At 31.9% G+C, this 18,680-nt stretch overlaps 1 protein-coding gene across 1 annotated transcript; it reads right to left on the reverse strand.

Annotated features, from left to right (window-relative positions):
- Nucleotides 1-7,574: 7,574 nt before the first annotated feature.
- Nucleotides 7,575-17,726, reverse strand: CYLC2 (cylicin, basic protein of sperm head cytoskeleton 2). Its single transcript, XM_011951000.1, has 5 exons — nucleotides 17,640-17,726; nucleotides 11,548-11,588; nucleotides 9,897-10,018; nucleotides 8,291-8,447; nucleotides 7,575-8,173 (listed from the first exon to the last, which is right to left on the reverse strand). Exons 1-5 carry the CDS (start codon nucleotides 17,654-17,656, stop codon nucleotides 7,575-7,577), a joined length of 936 nt encoding a protein of 311 aa, XP_011806390.1. The 5' UTR covers nucleotides 17,657-17,726.
- Nucleotides 17,727-18,680: the final 954 nt, after the last annotated feature.

Consider the following 18,680-nt stretch of genomic DNA (forward strand, 5'->3'; position numbering starts at 1 on the left):
TTTATTTTTATTTTATTTTAAATTCTGGAATACATGTGAAGAACGTGCGGGTTTCTTACATACGTAAACATGTGTCATGGTGTTTTGCTGCACCTACCAACCCACCATCTAGGTTTTAAGCCCCACATGCATTAGGTATTTGTCTTAATGCTCTCCCTCTCCTTGCCCCTGACCCCTGACAGGCTCTGGGGTGTGATATTCCTCTCCCTGTGTCCATGTGTTCTCATTGTTCAGCTCCCACTTATGAATGAGAACATGTGGTGTTTTTTCTTGTCCTGTGTGAGTTTGCTGAGAATGATGGCTTGCAGCTTCATCCATGTCCCTGCAAAGGACATGAACTCATTCTTTTTGATGGCTGCATAGTATTCCATGATGAATATGTGCCAGATTTTCTTTATCCAGTCTATCATTGATGGGCATTTGGGTTGGTTCCAAGTCTTTATTGTTGTAAATAGTGCTGCAATAAATATACATGTGCATGTGTCTTTATAGTAGAATGATTTATAACCCTTTAGATACATACTCAGTAATGGGATTGCTGGGTCAAACGATACTTCTTGTTCTAGATCCTTGAGGAATCACCACACTGTCTTCCACAATGGTTGAACTAATTTATGCTCCCAGCAACAGTGTAAAAATGTTTCTATTTCTCCACAGCCTTGTCGGCATCTGTTATTTCCTGACTCTTTAATAATCACCATTCTGACTGGCATGAGATGGTATCTCATTATGGTTTTGATTTGCATTTCTCTAATGACCAATGATGATGAGCTTTTCCTCATATGTTTTTTGGCTGCATAAATGTCTTCGAGGAAGTGTCTGTTCATATCCTTTGCCCTCTTATTGATGGGGTTGTTTTGTTCTTATAAATTTGTTTAAGTTCCATGTAGATTCCGGATAATACACCTTTGTCAGATGGGTAGATTGCAAAAATTTTCCCATCCTGTTTAATGCCAAAATGTGATATAACTATATAATATTGCAGCCATATATATATATACACACATATATATATATATATACACACACACATATATATATATAATTAGGTAGATATATGATTTCCAGATCTGAGCCTTAATGGGAATTAGCAGATGAGATTAGTTTCTGTCTTTCTATCTTATCTGGTTGCAGTGGAATAGTGGAATAGATATTTGTATTCTGGTGACAAAGCAAGGTATGACACTAGTAGGTTAGATGATACATTGGCAGAGTTTATAACTAGATGTAAGAAAGACATTTTCTAAAAGGTAAACTTTCCTAAAAGACATTTTCTAAAAGGCAATATTAGTCATAGACAAAAACGAGCTACTCTGAAAGGTGAAGTGCTGGTCAAGTAGAGATTCCAAGGAACACTCAAGAGAAATTCTTTAAAGGTGATTTATGTTAAAATTGACTGAAGGAGTCTTATTTTAAATATAATATATATTTTATATATAATATATATTTTATATACATTGTATATTTTATATACTATATAATATACACAATATATGTTTTAATATATATGTATATTAAGTATATAATATATGAAACATATTTGTATATTAAATATATTAAATTATATCAAGGTTCTCAATCTTGCTATCAATAGAATCATACCCTTATCTTTTTTTTCCAATCAACAGAAATGTACTTTCAAAGTTTATGTTTTTTATATAAATTTAACTTTTTTTATCCCAATGTCAAACTAAACCATACAGTGATTTGTTACTCACGTATCCTCTCTATACATACCCTGAAAATATTTGATTTTGCCTGCCATAAAACTGCAAATGTGATGACTATGGCAGCTATTTTGTTTTGTATCCAATAATTGAGAAACTATAAAAAATTACCATGTATAATAACGTTAATAACTATAAAATTGATTATTGAACATATTTAATGCCTGGAGTAGGTTTCTATGTTTGCCAAATAGTTCAGCCTGATAAGAAAACTCAATCATTATTTAGATATTATCACTGGATACTTTCCACAATACTTTTGTTCATATTTTACTTCATTTACACAAGCAATTTTATTTTATTATGGATTAGGGCTCAGATTATGCTAAGGGAAGAACTTACATTGGAATCATTTAAAAAAGAAAAACTATAGAAACTGTCATAAACTATATACGAGGCTTAAAATGGAACTATGCTCCCTTAGAAATTAGTGGGTGTCTTCAGGGACCATATTCGGTACGTTCAAAACACCAGAATTATTTAATCTGGTGTATCTACTAATGAGGTATTGATCCAATGGTTAAAAAAATAGACCTGAAGGAACACCATATAAAAATACTAAATGACTGAAAGGAGACCAGGGGCTGTATATATTTGCCTCATATATTTGCCTGCATTAGCGGCAGAGCACGGTGGCTCATGCTTGTAATCCCAGCACTTTGGGAGGCCGAGGTGGGCAGATCACTTGAGGGCAGAGGTTTCAGAACAGCCTGGCCAACATGGTGAAACCACATCTCTAAAAAACAGAACAAAAATGAAACAGATAACAAATTAGCTGGATGTGGTGATGCATACCTGTAATCCCAGCTACCAGAGAAGCTGAGGCAGGAGAATCACTTGAACCTGAAGGTGGAGGTTGCAGTAAGCCTGAGATCATGCCACTGCATTCCAGCCAGGGCAACAGAGCGAGACTAGAGAAAAAAAAAAAAAAAAAAAAAAAAGGACCCGGTGGGTGGGGGGGAATGATCTGTGATCTAAGTATTAGTAAGTTATTACTTTGTGATTTGACAAAGATATATGTTGCAAAGAGAATGGAGTAATGTCATTTTCAAGATTCCTTTCATATTTTTCCTGGACTCTCACTTTTTAAATAGGCCAAACTTTGTATAAAAAATAATGCAAATCACTATAACACTTGCATATAAGTTTAGGATGTTTATTACCCTTAGACTAACACCTTTTTCTCTGGAGGCAAACTTTTCTGTTTACTTCATAAACTTTAGAAAACTTTACTGTATAAACCCACAGAGCAATGGTTTTGGAGTTTGCCATCTCTTGCAAAATTGAGCTGTTTTGGAATTGTATTAATAGTGCCTTATCCTCTTAGCCATCCCTCCCTCCCCCATTTTTCAAAATCGTTTAGCTTCACTTGGACCCCATTTTTGTCACTCATGTGGTTTCATCAGGTTTCAAGTACCATTACAGAATGTTACCTTTCCTATAGAAATTGCTTAAGTTCCTCAATCTAAAGTACCAAAATTCAGTAAGTTACTTAGCCATCAAAGCTATGTGACAATGTTAGATATAAAACATTTTTTATGAAATATAACTATTTCATGTCTCCCAGTACTTGAAAAACCTATGTTTTAAAGTTATTCTAAAAGTTAAGCAAACAGAAGGGGGAAACAAAATCCTTAAACAGCTTAATTCACAAAAGAAAATAATGGAGAACAATGCATATTGTTCTCTTGGTGCAAAAATAATAAAATAAAAATGCAGTCTTTTATTTGTATGTGTGTACATGCATGTATGTATTCATGCATACATATGTTTCAGTGTTAACTGTCACTCTCTCAATGCATATATACCAAGGGAGTCCTTATGTTGGAGGGGTTAGAAAACATTACTAATCATTAGCAGATAATCTTATATCTAGTTATTATTTTTTCTAATGGTTTCTAGAATCAATATTCTTAGGTGTACACTAGTATTCTTCCACTTTTCTTTGATTTTAATGTTTTACATCCTGCTTCTCAGTCCCTTTTTATTATTACATAATGGTTGATCTAGGATTCTAATGCACATTTTTAATTTCCATATTTGTTCAATACAGCACATTCCTGCAAATACAACTAATGTAAATTACCAAGCAATGTGCAATACTTACTGAGCAGACACAAAGTGTATAGAGAGTAGAAGCAGCAGTAGCAGGAGAGGCTGATGGTGAGCAATTATGAATAGAACAACTGCCTCCTCAACTTCTGTGGTAGATCCTTAAACAAATAGTATAATTTTATGTAATTTTAACATAACTATACATTTTTGCAAATAAAGATACATAGGATATGAAGAAACTGAACCTGTGGTGCTAAAGAAAAATTCTCCCAAATCCACAATTACACTACATAACCACAGTCTAAATGTGGGTATCATATGAGATTCATTCAGCTTCAAATTCTAATTTTGCACTATCTGTGCAAATTTATTGTTACTTAAACTTTCTGAGTTTCAGTTAAATGGAGATATATTAGGATTGTTGTGAGAATTAAGTGATAATATGAGGAAAGTGTTTAGCAAATAGTAGTAAATAAATAGTAGTCATTTTTGCTGCTGCTGTGATTTTAACTTAAAAAATATTTTGTGGATTAAGCATTTGGGAGATAACTTGAATATGATTATAATTATGCAATAATTTTGAATTTTGCCACTGCTTTTATAAGCATTTTCTTGATTATAAAGTAATCTTGTATAAGACTTTTCACTTGGTACATAATCAACTTGGTATATAACCTATAACTTCTGTGCCCTTTTTCAGTAATTCTTATTTGTTTAAGATTAATTGTATTGATTTCTCATGAAAATAAGTTTGAATAAGTAGACATCATTTAGTGATAATAAAATTATTGCATATTTTTGATGCCACTGAAAATGATACACGTTATTTTAAATGTTATCTTATATTTTGCTATATTGATGTGTGTATATATATATACACATACATGTATAATGTAATAAATTGAATGTGTATACCTATATGTATGTGTGTGTATATATATACCTATATATGTGTGTACATATATGTATGTTTGTATATATAAGTGATATATATATATATAAATTGGCTATTATCACAAAGATAAAAGTGTTAGCAAAGATGTGGAGAATCATTTCATGTCTCTCTCATTTGTTGTATCTAAAAATTAAACAAACTCATGGAGGTAGAGGGTAGAAGGATGGTTATCAGAGTCTGGAAAAGGTAGTGGGAAATTGAAGGAGAGATTAGAATAGTTAATGCACAAAAATTAGAAAATAATGAATAAGACCTACTATTTGATAGCATATTGGAGTGACTATAGTCAATAATAACTTAATTGTACATTTAAAAATAACTATAAGAGTATATTTGTATTGTTTTTAACACAAAGGATAAATGTTTGAAGAGGTGATTACCCCATTCTCCATGATGTAATTATTAACACCTAGTCTTTGATAGTACCACCCCTCTAATCCAAGCACTTGGGGAGGCTGAGGCAGGTAGATTGCTTGAGCCCAGGAATTGGAGACCAGCCTGGGCAACATGGAAAAAAACCCATCTCTACAAAATACAAACATTATCTGGATATGGTGAAGAGCTCTTGTAGTCCCAGCTACTGGGGAGGCTGAGGTGAGAGAATCACCTGAACCTGGGGAAGTTGAGGCTGCAATGAGCCATGATCACACCAATGTACCTCAACCTGGGCAACAGAGAGAGACACTGTGTCAAAAAATAAATTCGTCTATTAAAAATATCTGCAAATATAAAATATAAGCTGAGAATTAATATTTTCAAGGAGTCAACAATGCGATGTTCTAGGAGAACTGCATTTTACAGAGAAGGAACAAGTGTATAATGTTACTATAAGCAGAGGAAGATGATGAGCAGTTTCCTTGAGGGAGGGGGAGGGGAACAAAGGGCCAGGATTTGAAGCTCTCTGGCATTATAGCTGACCCAGGCTTATAAGGTGTGATCACCTGGCAGATCATGAGTTACAATAACCACTGACTCTTAGTAGTTGATGCAAGAGGGACAGGACCCAATGCTGAATGATAAAGAAAAGCAATTATTCCTTATTGTTCCTTGGAAGCTAGCTCTTGAGAACATACAGAATAGGAGACCCTTTCTTTAATGTCCAAGAGAAGCTTTATGTTGCATCCATAGTTTATGTCAGGACGAATAAAGAGAAGAGAAAATCATTTAGCAAGTTCTGCAACAACATTGAATGTATTTAAGAAAATGTTAAATCAGAATAAATGAATTGTCATTATTTGAGAAGTTCAAGGATATTGTATTTTGCTTAACATTGCTTTTTATTTTTCCTCAAATCAATAGGACTTACGGGTCACAACAGAGTTTAATAATATAGTTTTAAAGACAGCAAGTTAATTGTTTCTACATCTAAATAAATATTATATTATATATATATATATTCTTTGTTACACTCTGTTAAATTCTGGTTAATTTAGTTTTGTGAAGTATTTAGCCATTTATCAAGTAGCTCTTTCATATGCCTCATTTAAATTTGTTCTTGTCAGTAATAGACAATTTTGATTTTCATCCTTCTTTCAGTCAAAATAAATTGGTTGCTATTTTCTGTTTTAAAACTTTGGATGCTTAATTGGTAATAATATCATCTATAATAAGCTAGTAACCTCTCTCTAATAAGAGATTTCCTTAACCTTTCCATGGACACTTTTTAAAGCTTTATTTATTTGGTTGTCTCTCCATGTTCTTCCAATATTTCTTAAAATGAGAAAGTCCAAACTTCATAAAATTCTAAAAGAAATGTAATCAGAAAACTACAGAGATAATATAAGAATAGTGTCAATTTGAACCTTTACATTGGTTTGATTTTTATTATTTCAAATTTATTTATTTTAATTTGATCAGTAAAAGCATATTTATCGTGTACAAAATGATGTCGTGAAGCATGTATACATTGTGGAATCCTGAAATCTTGCTAATTGACATAAGCATCATCTCACATGTTTATCATTTATGCAATGAAAGCACAACGTTCATTCTCTTAGCATTTTTCAAGAATATGATATATTGTCATTAACTATAGTCACCATGCTGTACAATAGATCTTTTGAACTTATTCCTCCTATCTAGTTATAATTTGGTTCAATTATTATTACATCTCCTATGTACCCACAAAAATGAAAAAGACAAGAATTAATTCAATCTGGCTTAAAATAAAAGAAAATTGACTTACCAAGTGTGTTTCTTTTGGATTGGAAGTGGGACATCCAACAACCGTAAACATGCTTGTGGTTGTTTAAACTTCAGGAAGAAAGATGTAGGCTCATCAGGCGGTAATACATTTTTTTCTTTTCTTTTACTTCTTTTTTTTTTTCAAAGGAATGCTACATTTACTTGAGAGCAGACTTTCTACAAGCTGTTTAACTTCATTTCATGGCTCCTATATTTCTTTAAATCTGTGGATGCAGCTTGAGATTATTTTAAATCTATAGATACAACATCTGTCTCCTTGGATTTTTTAAGCCTTCATTAAACTGTGTGTGTGTGTCCATAGATTTAATGTCATTATCTTCAACATCCTTATCTGAATATTCTTTAAATCTTTCTAGAGATCATTCATTGAATCCTTCATATCCCCAAATTTAAGTATATGATATTCTTCAAGCCTTTCAATGGATCCTCCCTTAATTTTTCTTAACATATTTCTTATACATTTTTATAAATCTCTTCTGAGTTCTCCTTTGTATCCTTCTTTACTACCTTTTAAAAATTATTTAATTCTTTGAACCCTCTTGTTTTTTCACACATTCAGTTGCAGACTACCACTATTGTTTCATCAGATATGCTTTTGAATTATTCTTGCAGTGCGAATTCAAATCCAAGGCCTACTTGCCCTTCTTCTTTGCATCCTTCTTTGCGTCCTTCTTTTCATCTTTCTTTGCATCCTTCTTTGCATCTTTCTTTTCATCCTTCTTTGAATCAGCAGATTCTTTGTCAGTAACTTTCTTGGCATCCTTCTTAGACTCTTTCTTGACATCATCCTTTGAGTCACTGTCTGTACTACTGGGCTTCTTATCTTTCTTACTTTTTTTACTCTCCTTTGCATCTTTCTTTGCATCCTTCTTGGCCTCCTTCGATTCATCACCTTTGTTTGCATCTTTTTTTCCATCCTTATCCTTCTTTTCATCTGCTTTTACAGCTTCTATTTCTGTGCCTGAATCCTTGCCCTTCTTTGAATCCTTTTTGCCTTTTTTGCTATCTTTCTTTGTACCTCCTTTTTCATCTTCAGATTCTGTAGCTGAGTCTTTGCCCTTCTCTGCAGCCTTTTTACCCTTTTTGCTATCTTTCTTTGCATCTAGCTTTTCATCTTTTCCTTTCTCTTCATCCTTGCCTTCCTTTGAATCTTTTTTTCCTTGTTTTAATTCTGATTCTGAATCTGTTGTGCCCTTCTGTGTTGTCTTGTCTTCACCTTTTTTACCAATCTCTGGGAATAAATATTTAAACATTTCTTAAAATGAGAAAATCCAAACTTGATAAAATTCTAATAGAAACCTAATCAGAGAATTACAGAGATAATACAAAAGCAGTAAGTTCTCTCCACCTGTGGCTTTAGAATCCACCTTGGCAGCATGAGTTGGTTTGAGAGGCTGCCTCCTGGCAGCTAAATAAACGGATGGTCTCTCAGAAATTCTCATTAAAGAACGGTACATCCATAATGGTTGTCTACGACTTCCTCTAAATTGTTCTTCATCAATTATCTGAAAGATTGGTTACAATAATGATGAACAACTTGCGGGTGAATAACACAGTTTTTATTAGCATATCCCAAATATATTTTAACTTCAACCGTAAAAAGATTTTAGCTTTTGTTAAAAAATGGGGAAGTTTGAGATTTCATCCTTTATTTTATTTTATTTTTTTAAAATTTTCATCCCTTTTTTAAACTAGTGAATAATCATGCCTCATTTGGTACTTACTTTCAGTTTATAGGATCTTCATAGTTCCCTCGGGATTTTAGGTTCAAATTGGTAGACTCATGGCGTATCTTCACAATCATAGGAGGCTTTTTTAACTCTATATTCTTGAGAATTCTTGGAATATCTTGCCCACCTTCTATTTCTAGGTATATCAGAAACTATTCTCTAATATCTAATAGTCTCAGGTTGAGACATATGTTAGTCTGCTTTCATTTTCAGAGTCTCTGGAATTTAGAATGCTACTCATGGATAAAGATAAAAGCCTGAAACTCCTGTTGCTTGGCAGACACAAATTGAGTATCATCAGATTGGTAACTGAAATGATGAAATCTATAACAGGGAATGTTAATTTGAGAGAAATTGTGCATTTTGTTTTCAGCTTCGAATTAAATATGTACAAAACTCAATGGCAAAAATAGCTAATCTTTGTACAAATATTAACAAAAATGGAAAAAAAATAAACTCAGCAAGGAAAAAATGAACAAGAACTTTGTTCACAACTAGTGGGTTACGTTTTTAAAAATAAACAAGTTAATGATACATTTATTTTGTGAAAACTTTTCTTTGAACGTATGCAAATCCCATGTTGACTCCAGAAACATTGGGAAATATTTATTTTCCAATACTCTGGATCCTGAATTCCATGTTACATAACTGAGGAAGCATTAAAGGTATAATGTAATCCCATGACTTAAATTAGGGGTTTCTCCAGCTGTAGAACATTTCCTGAATGTTCATACTAACTCTAATATCAGGAACTCCATATTTTTGTGCTTCTTGGAAACAATTTTTATAATATGGGGTTACTGAAAAAATAGCTAATGTGAAATAAAGGGGGCAACTCTATACAGTCAAATGCAAATAAAACATATCTACTTTCTTTAAGTGGTAGACATTGAATTACCTCTAACTGTGCTGTTCAATAGGGCATTTCATAGCCACATGTGAATTTACTTTAATTCAATGTGATTTAAATGTAAAATTCAATTCCTCAGTTGCACTAGCCTCATTTCAAGTATTTAATAGCCTCATTGGACTCAGAGATAAATATTCCCATCATTGCAGAAACTTGTTGGTCAGCTTTGATCTATAACACATACAACTATACACGATTTCACAAGCTTACTACTCAGTGATTACTTAAGATTAATTATAATTACTTACTGTGGTTATAATTATTACTAAGTTATTACTTATTACTGATAATTATATAATCTTTCCAATGCTTACAGGAACCGTATTGTCCCGTATTTGAGAAGGTTTTGATCTCCTTTTGGTTCCTGGCCGTTGTGGTTTGGGAAATAACAGGGCAAAGTGTTGCTGATTCCATGATTTTTTGCTTAATTCACTGACTAAAATAAGGAAGACAAAACACACATTTTGGAGTGAATAGAATTTCATCAGAGCTGAAATGGCATTACGTGCAACATATATCATGTAAATGAATAAACAAGTGATTCAAATTATGACTTCATTTGTTTGGTAATGTTTGCAATTTTCTGTTATCAATATGAGGAAATAAACATTGATTTTTCTATTTTGAGCAGTTTCACAGATAACTGTGTTAAGTAGTCATTGCAAAACTAACAAAGCTATAATATAAATGGAAAGATTCAGTTTTACTGCTTCCTTTTAAATCTGTCTCTTCCAGTCCAGGTATTTGCTTTATGTTTTTCGTTAGCATACAATTTTATTAATAACAGAAAATAAGTTAACTGCTTCTGTAGCTCCCACAGTACTTAGCACAATGGCGGCATAAATATTCAGTAAATACATGATTTAATCTAAGTGCTAAGGCTTAAGATCCCCTTAATTAGTAATAACTTTCCAAAGTACAGGAGTAAATGCGGCCGGGCACGGTGGCTCACACCTGTAATCCCAGCACTTTGGGAGGTTGAGGCGGGCCGATCACAAGGTCAGCAGATCGAGACCATCCTGGCTAACACGGTGAAACCCCGTCTCTACTAAAAATACAAAAAATTAGCTGCGTGGTGGCATACGCCTGTAGTCCCAGCTACTCGGGAGGCTGAGGCAGGAGAATGGCATGAACCTGGGAGGCAGAGCTTGCAGTGACCCGAGATCACGCCACTGGGCTCCAGCCTGGGCGACAGAGCGAGACTCTGTGTCCAGAAAAAAAAAAAAAAAAAAGTAAATTCTATACACCCAAGAATGACATTTTATAGGTAACATAGTTTGTAATGGAAATTGACAAAATGTCTACAGAATGGTGACTGGGTGGGTGAAGTAATCTGGAAACTATAAGAGAAATGATTAAAGATATTTAATTTACCAGTGAGACCAAGGAGAGATTTCATCATTGTATTTAGATACATGCAGCATTAATGTGTGGAAATAATAGACATTTCTATGAGTTTTCTAAAGAAAATCGGAACAATGGGAAAAATGTACAGAAGAAAATTATATTTAAACTTAGTATCTGAGGGGAAAGTACTTGATATTTGAAGTTATTCAAAATCAAGTGCTTTTGCCTTGTCTAGTAAAGAAATTTGGGGCCAATTATAAGCTGGATATAATCTATCAGGAATGTTGTAGAAGAAATTCCTGACTTACAGGAAATTTCTAAATAACAAGAAGTTATTTATCCAATTTCTACATTGCTTTTCAACTGTAAGATTATCTGATTGTATGAATTCTAACATGTAACTATTTCTGGCTTTCATATACTGAACATATTTACTTAAACTTCTTTGGATTCAAAACAAAGCAAAATATATGTAAAAGGTGTTCACTGTGCCTGTAAGAAAGGTAATTATCAATTTTATTTCATGGCAATGTTTGCTTTATCACTTTGAATGGAGGATAATACTTACCATAAAATTAAGCACACATGTTTTGCAATACATATTGAATGCTTTCTTACCTGGAATGTAATTATCATATGGCCCAAAGTTTACTCTTTGGCTATTAAAATTAAAAAGAAAGGTTTTAGTTAATTTATATAAAATCACTGTTTTAAATTGTCATTAATATACTTCAGTACTGGCAACCAACAACTAGAGAACTATTTTACAATCTCAGATATCTTTTGTTATATAAGATTACTTCATCTCCAGGATAATAGAGATGAGCAAATGTGTTTTCAAACTACAACAGTACTAAATAATGGTCGGTCAAACAAACTATGTATACATATATGGATCACAAATATATGTGTGTACATTTTCAGATGTACAATTTGTTTATATATGTGTGTGTAAACAAATTGCACATATGAAAATATACATTTAAAAAATTACAAAAACACAATTGAATTATTTTTCCCAGTTCATGCTCCAAATTCTCTTGCAATTGAATTTGAAAAAAGGTATCACTTTGTAAACACTATGCTTGTGTAAAAGCGTATCCTCAAAATATACTCAAAACTTCACCAAATCCAAATTATTAAATGGCATATGTGTGCACCCATGAATTTGTGTGTGCATGTGTATATGTCAGTGTGCACCACAAAAATTCATAAGGAATTTTATTACTTTTTAAAGAAAATCTGAAAAAAAACTATATTGCAAATTGTTTTCCATTTATAGGTTCCCATTTGTTTTATTACTATCTAAACATGCTTGTTCCCATGAAGGAGTGTTTTACAATCCAATTTTTATTTATTGGTGATGAAGACAAATCCTAAGATCTATTAGAGAAATATTATTTTGCATTGTTTCATTTTATTTTGGATACAGAGCCATCCTTGGTCATGAGTGAGTTTGAGGCTTATGTGCTCATATACAAACACACGTGGTGTTTATTTGACAGTGTGTAAAACCTAAGGTTTAAGCATAGAAAAGCAGTGTTTTGATACCTTGACTAAAGAATGAAGCTAGCAGCATAAAACGTGGTACATTTTTTCATGCTATAAAATTTTGTATTAGCTGAATAATATTTAATGTTTTCACCAATAAGTTATCTAGCCTATCATCTAAAACTGAGTACATGCAACTAAATTACTTGCCCCACCATATCTGAATCTCTAAATTCAGATCCAGTCAAAGTACATTTATATACTACTGAAGAAATGTTGATGTCCAACGATGATTATGAACTGCATTATTCCAAATGCTCTCAAAGAGGAAAGATTTCAAGTTCATGAAACATTTCTAAAATTGAGATTTTCAAAATAGTACATTAGAATGATCTGTTAATTTCTTCTTTAATTTCTAGGACATATTATTTAATCACCCAGCAATTGAATTTGAAATCAATAATAAAATTATCTAGAAAATATATAAATATTTGAAAAATAAACAGCTCCTTTTAAAGAACCAGTGGTCCAAAAGGATCACAATGAAAACCTATTTAAAGAGAAGCAACTTAACAATAAGATAATATATGAAAATTATAGAATACTGCTTAAAAGTTCAAAGTTATAAATAACTTACAGTTTTAATATTTTATATTATAAAAAATGTTTAAAATCAATGTTTTAAATCTCTCCATTGAAACTAGGAAAATAGTATGAGAAAAGAAGTAGAGGAGTAAGTATGTACCAATGCATTTTTGAGGCTAATATAAATAACCCAAATCCCTTTGAGATCAATAGTAAAAATGCATATTACAGATGAATATCCCTCATTAATATAGGCACATAATTTTTTAAAATTTAAAAAAATCATACTGACAAACATATAAAATTGCTAATACATCATGATCACCTGGTTTACTTTCCAGAATATGAGGTCACTTTAATCTAAAATCAACCAATGCAATCATTCCAATTGACAAAATAAGTAAAAAAAATCATCTGATCATTTCAGTATGTGCAGAATAATTTTTGAAAGAAAGTAGTTATATGCATTCATAATTTAAAATTCTGAGAAAACTAGCAATAGAGAACATAGTCCACAGATGGATAGAATGCATCTAGATAATGCCTATTTTTAAAATCAAACTTAATGGAGGAATATTAACTGTCTTTCCTTAAAAATCAAAAACAAGACAAAGATAAAGCTACTGTATATATTCATTTAAATCCAGATTGTATTTTCTTTCATAAAACAATAAAAGCACTAAAATTGAAAAGGAAGAAGTGAAATTGTCTTTATTTGTAGAGGACACAATTGGGTAAATATGATATCCAGTGACGTCTATAATAATAATTGTTAAAGCTGCCAATCAAATGTAATAAGTTTATATGATACAGAGTTTAATGAATTATACTTGTTTAATGATTATATAATAAATAGTTTAAATGAAGTATATTTCTATATACCAGGAAAATTAGATAAAATTCAGAAAAATTAATTAAAACTTGAAATAACACAAAAGCAGATTATACAGAAACAAGTTATTAAAATACATATAAAAGCTGCATAAGTGAATTAAAACTTTTTCTCTAGGAAATAAAGAAAAGGAGGAAAACAAAAGTAAAAGTCCACAGAAAGACATAGACAAAAATGTTCATAGCAATTTTATTCACTATACCCTCAAACTAAAAGCAACTCAGGTGTCCATCAATGAAGGAATGGATAAACTAAGTGTGCTATATAAATGTAATGGAATACTTCTCAGCAATCTAAAGGAATCAATTACTTGTATGTGCAATATGGAAACTTTAATTAATACAAAGAAATATTATACTGAAAGAAGAAGTCCAGAAATACCAGCACATACACAGTAAAATTTTATTTTATTCATTTCAAAAATAAGCAAGACTCTGTGTGGTAACTGGACAGCCACTGGTTGGAGAAAAGCAAGCTGAATTGACTGGAATCCCTCATAATGTATCTTTTTTGTGTGATCAACGTTTTCTATATATTTCTTAGTGTTTATGAGTTTAGAGTTAGTGACAGTTCAATAAATTTTAACCTCTTGTATTTTTAGTGAGAATTATTTATAAGAACCAAAACAGCAATAAACCAAATACTCTTGCCCCTACTCACTATGTAAATGTGTATGATAAGCGATTAAAGCAATTTGATCTTCTGGATTTGATAGCGTTTTCCCACTCTTTCTTTAAGTCTGCCTTTGCTGGTGAGAGCATCTCTTCCCTTCCGTCTCTGGTACAGTCAAGTAATTATCTAGGTCAGGGTGCATTTACATTCAATTTTTGACATTCTTATTGAAAAACCCCAAAAGTCTGTCATATTAAAAAGTAAACTGTTATTGTATCCCTTATTTTTTTATTTTGAGATATTGTATATGAATGTGAATGTATTTTCACAATTTTAAATTAAATCCCTAAGATCTAATTTAATGACTTAGCCTATGAAGAGGGAAAAATGTGATTATTAAGTCAAAAGTTTGTTGTTATTGTTTAATAGGACTAATGGTTAAATTAAAGTGTCTGGATGTATATAAGGAAACACAGTAATTAGTGCCTCATATTTACCAAGATTAAATGGAATGTAGAAACTAAAATTCCACCTTCATTTCAAGCTTATATATTCAATCGCTTCAAAATCATTTTCAGTAACTGCGTGTTCTGAGGTAAAGAAGGTTTCCCATTGTCAACCATGTAGAATATAATGTATTTGCAACTTAGAAAACTAGGATTAAATTTTCTTAAATAAAAAGTAGAGATGCAAGAGACATGGGGGACTTTATTTCTTAAGAGAAAAATCTATTTCTATTCTACCAGTATAAAAAAAATTTTTTTTAAGGGGTAAACATTTAACCAAGTTTGTTTTTCTGAGTATTTTTCCTTTTAGTCTGAATTACATTTTAATCTAAATACAAAACACACCCGTCTTTACTCTTGCCTGTAACTGTATCTCTGCTTAGATGTGTTTTAAAAATATATAGTGAATTCAAAGTCAAAGGATTTAAATGATATATCTCCCCCAGTTACATGTGAGTTGTTCATAGACCTCCTGTTTGTGTGCATATTGCCAGATATCTTGCCAGTAGACTAGGTTTTTGGGATCTGCATCAGCTGCAGGGAAAAGGAGACTATAAAAGACATGGTAGAAAGTTTTCTAGGAACTGACTGCAGCCTGCGCCACTCTTCTTGTATTTGCTAGAGGAGTCTCTGTCTAAAGCCAAGGTCAACTGCCCCAGGATTGTTGTCTGGCTGAGGAATGGCTCTGTGTGTAGTAAGATTCTCTATCGTTCTCTAGCATTTTCTGAAGCAGTGTTTCTTAGCATGGGTTTATTTTGAACTCCTCACTCAGAGAACATTTTGCAATGTCTGAAGACATTTTGGTTGTCACAGTTCTCTGTTTGTATGTGTGTGTGATGATACTGGCATCTAGTTGGTAGAGACCAAGGGTACTGTTAAACATATTATAATGCATCTTACTATGGACAGAATGCTAGATCTCCCCTATCCCCAGGACCCTCTAATCCTCTATTCCAACAAAAAGTGTTCTAGACTACAATGTGAGTAGTGCCAAGATTGATAAACCCTTCTCTACATCAAGGTGAATCCCTAGACCCAGATAGTGAGAGATGAGTTTAGTAATGCTACTCAATAGAGAGAAAAATGTAAAATATAGATTAGATATGAGATCAGGAAGCTAATATTGGAATTTTAAATGTTCATATTTTTAGATACCCTATCTCACACCAAATCTTTGTGATATCCTCTCCTACTTGTTTCAGAAATCTTAGTTCTATTCAACATTAGAAATGGGCTGAGTTGACTAACACAACCTAAATTTGAGACCAAGGCTAGAAGAGATGAAACTATTAAATGGTATAGCTCAGGTATGGATAGAGCAAAAGTATTAGAGAAGGAATAAGTGGGAAGGGAAAAACTGAGTTCAAACAGAAAAATTTGCTTTATCAGATACAAGTTGATAGCCATAGGCACAGAAATGTTAAGTCCAAAACTAAGGCTCTGCCATTCTTAGAAGAATTCAGTGAAAAGACAAATGGAGTTGAAAATTAATTTTCTGCATCTTAAATTTTGGGATTACACTAGAATAACACCATAAAAAATAGCCATAAGACCAAAAAGAGGTTTTTAACCATTGTGGTCAAGTTCTCTGAAAGCTATTTGATGCTCATGATAACAATAATACCATCGATATTTTACAGTGCTTATATATTTTAAAGTAATTAAAATACAGTGTATATTTTAAAGTAATGAAAATATAGTGTAATTCTGCCATATTAGGTGCCAGAACACAGATTACTGCATAGTAGGCATCAAGTTACTCAGCTTCTAAAGTAATCATGACAAATGCATTTAAACCTTTACCAAACATTATACTTTAATGATTGTTTTATAACAAAGTAGGCACCAGCATCTATGGAAAGCCTATTTTATTTTCAATATTCATGTTTTATCTTTCCTTTAACAGGACTGGTAAATGAAGGCCCACCCACACTTCATGTTGCAAAACTCCATTCCTTCACCTTTGTTGCATGTCCTCTGTAAAAAGGTTTACAGAATTGAAATGTGTTCTTTACCTACCTTATTTTGACACAGAATAGATTAAGCGTAAGTAAGCTACTGTCATATAACTTACTTCTCATGTCTGGATTATCTGCTTTACATTACAAAATACTTTCACATACTCAATATTTTGCAAGAGGGATACAATTAGTATTCAGCTGATCGTATTTGGATAGAGCTGTCCCATTTTTACTAAAGGTTAATACTGTGATATATGCCTCTTCTAAAATTCAGTCACATTCCTCAGTCACTATTATATACACAAAAATTATTCACAGAAATTTCCAAGTGGTTCCCTGACTGAAAATCATGAATTATTTTATTTTATATCACCCAAAATGCAATGTGACAAAAAACCAAGTAAGACTAACAGTAAAAAAACAAACAAAAAAGACTTATTGAAAGCCAGGTATCTATTTTACTGAAATGCATGCACTAACGATATCTTAAATAAATAAAAAAAGAATCTATTATGTCACTTGAGAATCTTGTCTGCTTAAACACATTATCTTTTGCTTATGAATGGCACAATAATAATATAATTAACATCTGTTCACACTAAATAAATTAAATGTAAAGCTAACGAGTATTTGAGTTATTTTAAAACATAAAATGTGACTTACAATCTTGGGAGAGACATTTTCCCCACCTATGACTTGCCAGGACTTAAGTATTGTAAGTTCAAACTGGTGATGTTGAAAGGTGACATCATAAAGAAGCCAAGAGCACTTGGAATTAAAGGGGTAAAACAAAAGGAGAACCTTGTGTTTTATGTTCTCTAAAATTCTAAGATTAATATTTACTTTCACTTATTATTAGTGACTAAATCTAGCTGGGAGTTTTAAAAGTAATCAATTGATTTTACACTTTAATAAAATATTTGTTTTATTTTTTTCATGTAGTTGTAACTTATTGACTGATAGGGAAAAAAGGTGAGTCTGAACATTTATCTGTGAGAATCAGCTGCAATCCTGAATTCCATTTCATTCCTGTAACTTTTGTTAAATCATTTGCAAAACTTTACATGTCTTTCTCTCATTTTTTAAACTTATTGTTTGCTCATACACAAAATATTTTAAACAAAGCTATATGCTTTTTTAAACTTATAAACATATTGATATATCTGACATAGTACATTTTTACTAAACTCACGATCTTACCCCATTAGTAAATGAATACTAGTACTATATAGAGAAGCATTTAAACATGTTGCTCTTGCTTAGCTCTTTTTAAAATGTCTTCACTATTTTTTGTCTTAAGAAATAATTTTATTAAGTATCAGCTACTATAAAAGGTAAACTACAAAAATATTAGTAGTTTGACTGAAAGTTTCTAACCGATCTTACACAATGATAAATTATAAAGGCACTGGAGCTGGGATGGGAGCCTTCCATAATTTGGATTTCTATGATCTGATTACTTCACTATCTGACTTAAGGAGAATATCGACGGAAGTTTTCCTGAAAAGTGATGGTTTAATAAGTAAAGTATAATTTCTAATTCTATAATATTTTGTTGAGCATTTTATAGTCTATAGTGGCTTATAAAAATATTAATATCTAATGCATTTACTCTATCATCATACATTAAAATTTAAATCATGACTGGGCAACCAGCAATACTTGCCTTCTGCGTTATCATCTCTTTAATTAATCTCTTATTGT

Source organism: Colobus angolensis, unplaced genomic scaffold, assembly GCF_000951035.1.
Source record: "Colobus angolensis palliatus isolate OR3802 unplaced genomic scaffold, Cang.pa_1.0 Scaffold313, whole genome shotgun sequence".
In the NCBI taxonomy this organism is placed as follows: Eukaryota; Metazoa; Chordata; class Mammalia; order Primates; family Cercopithecidae; genus Colobus; species Colobus angolensis.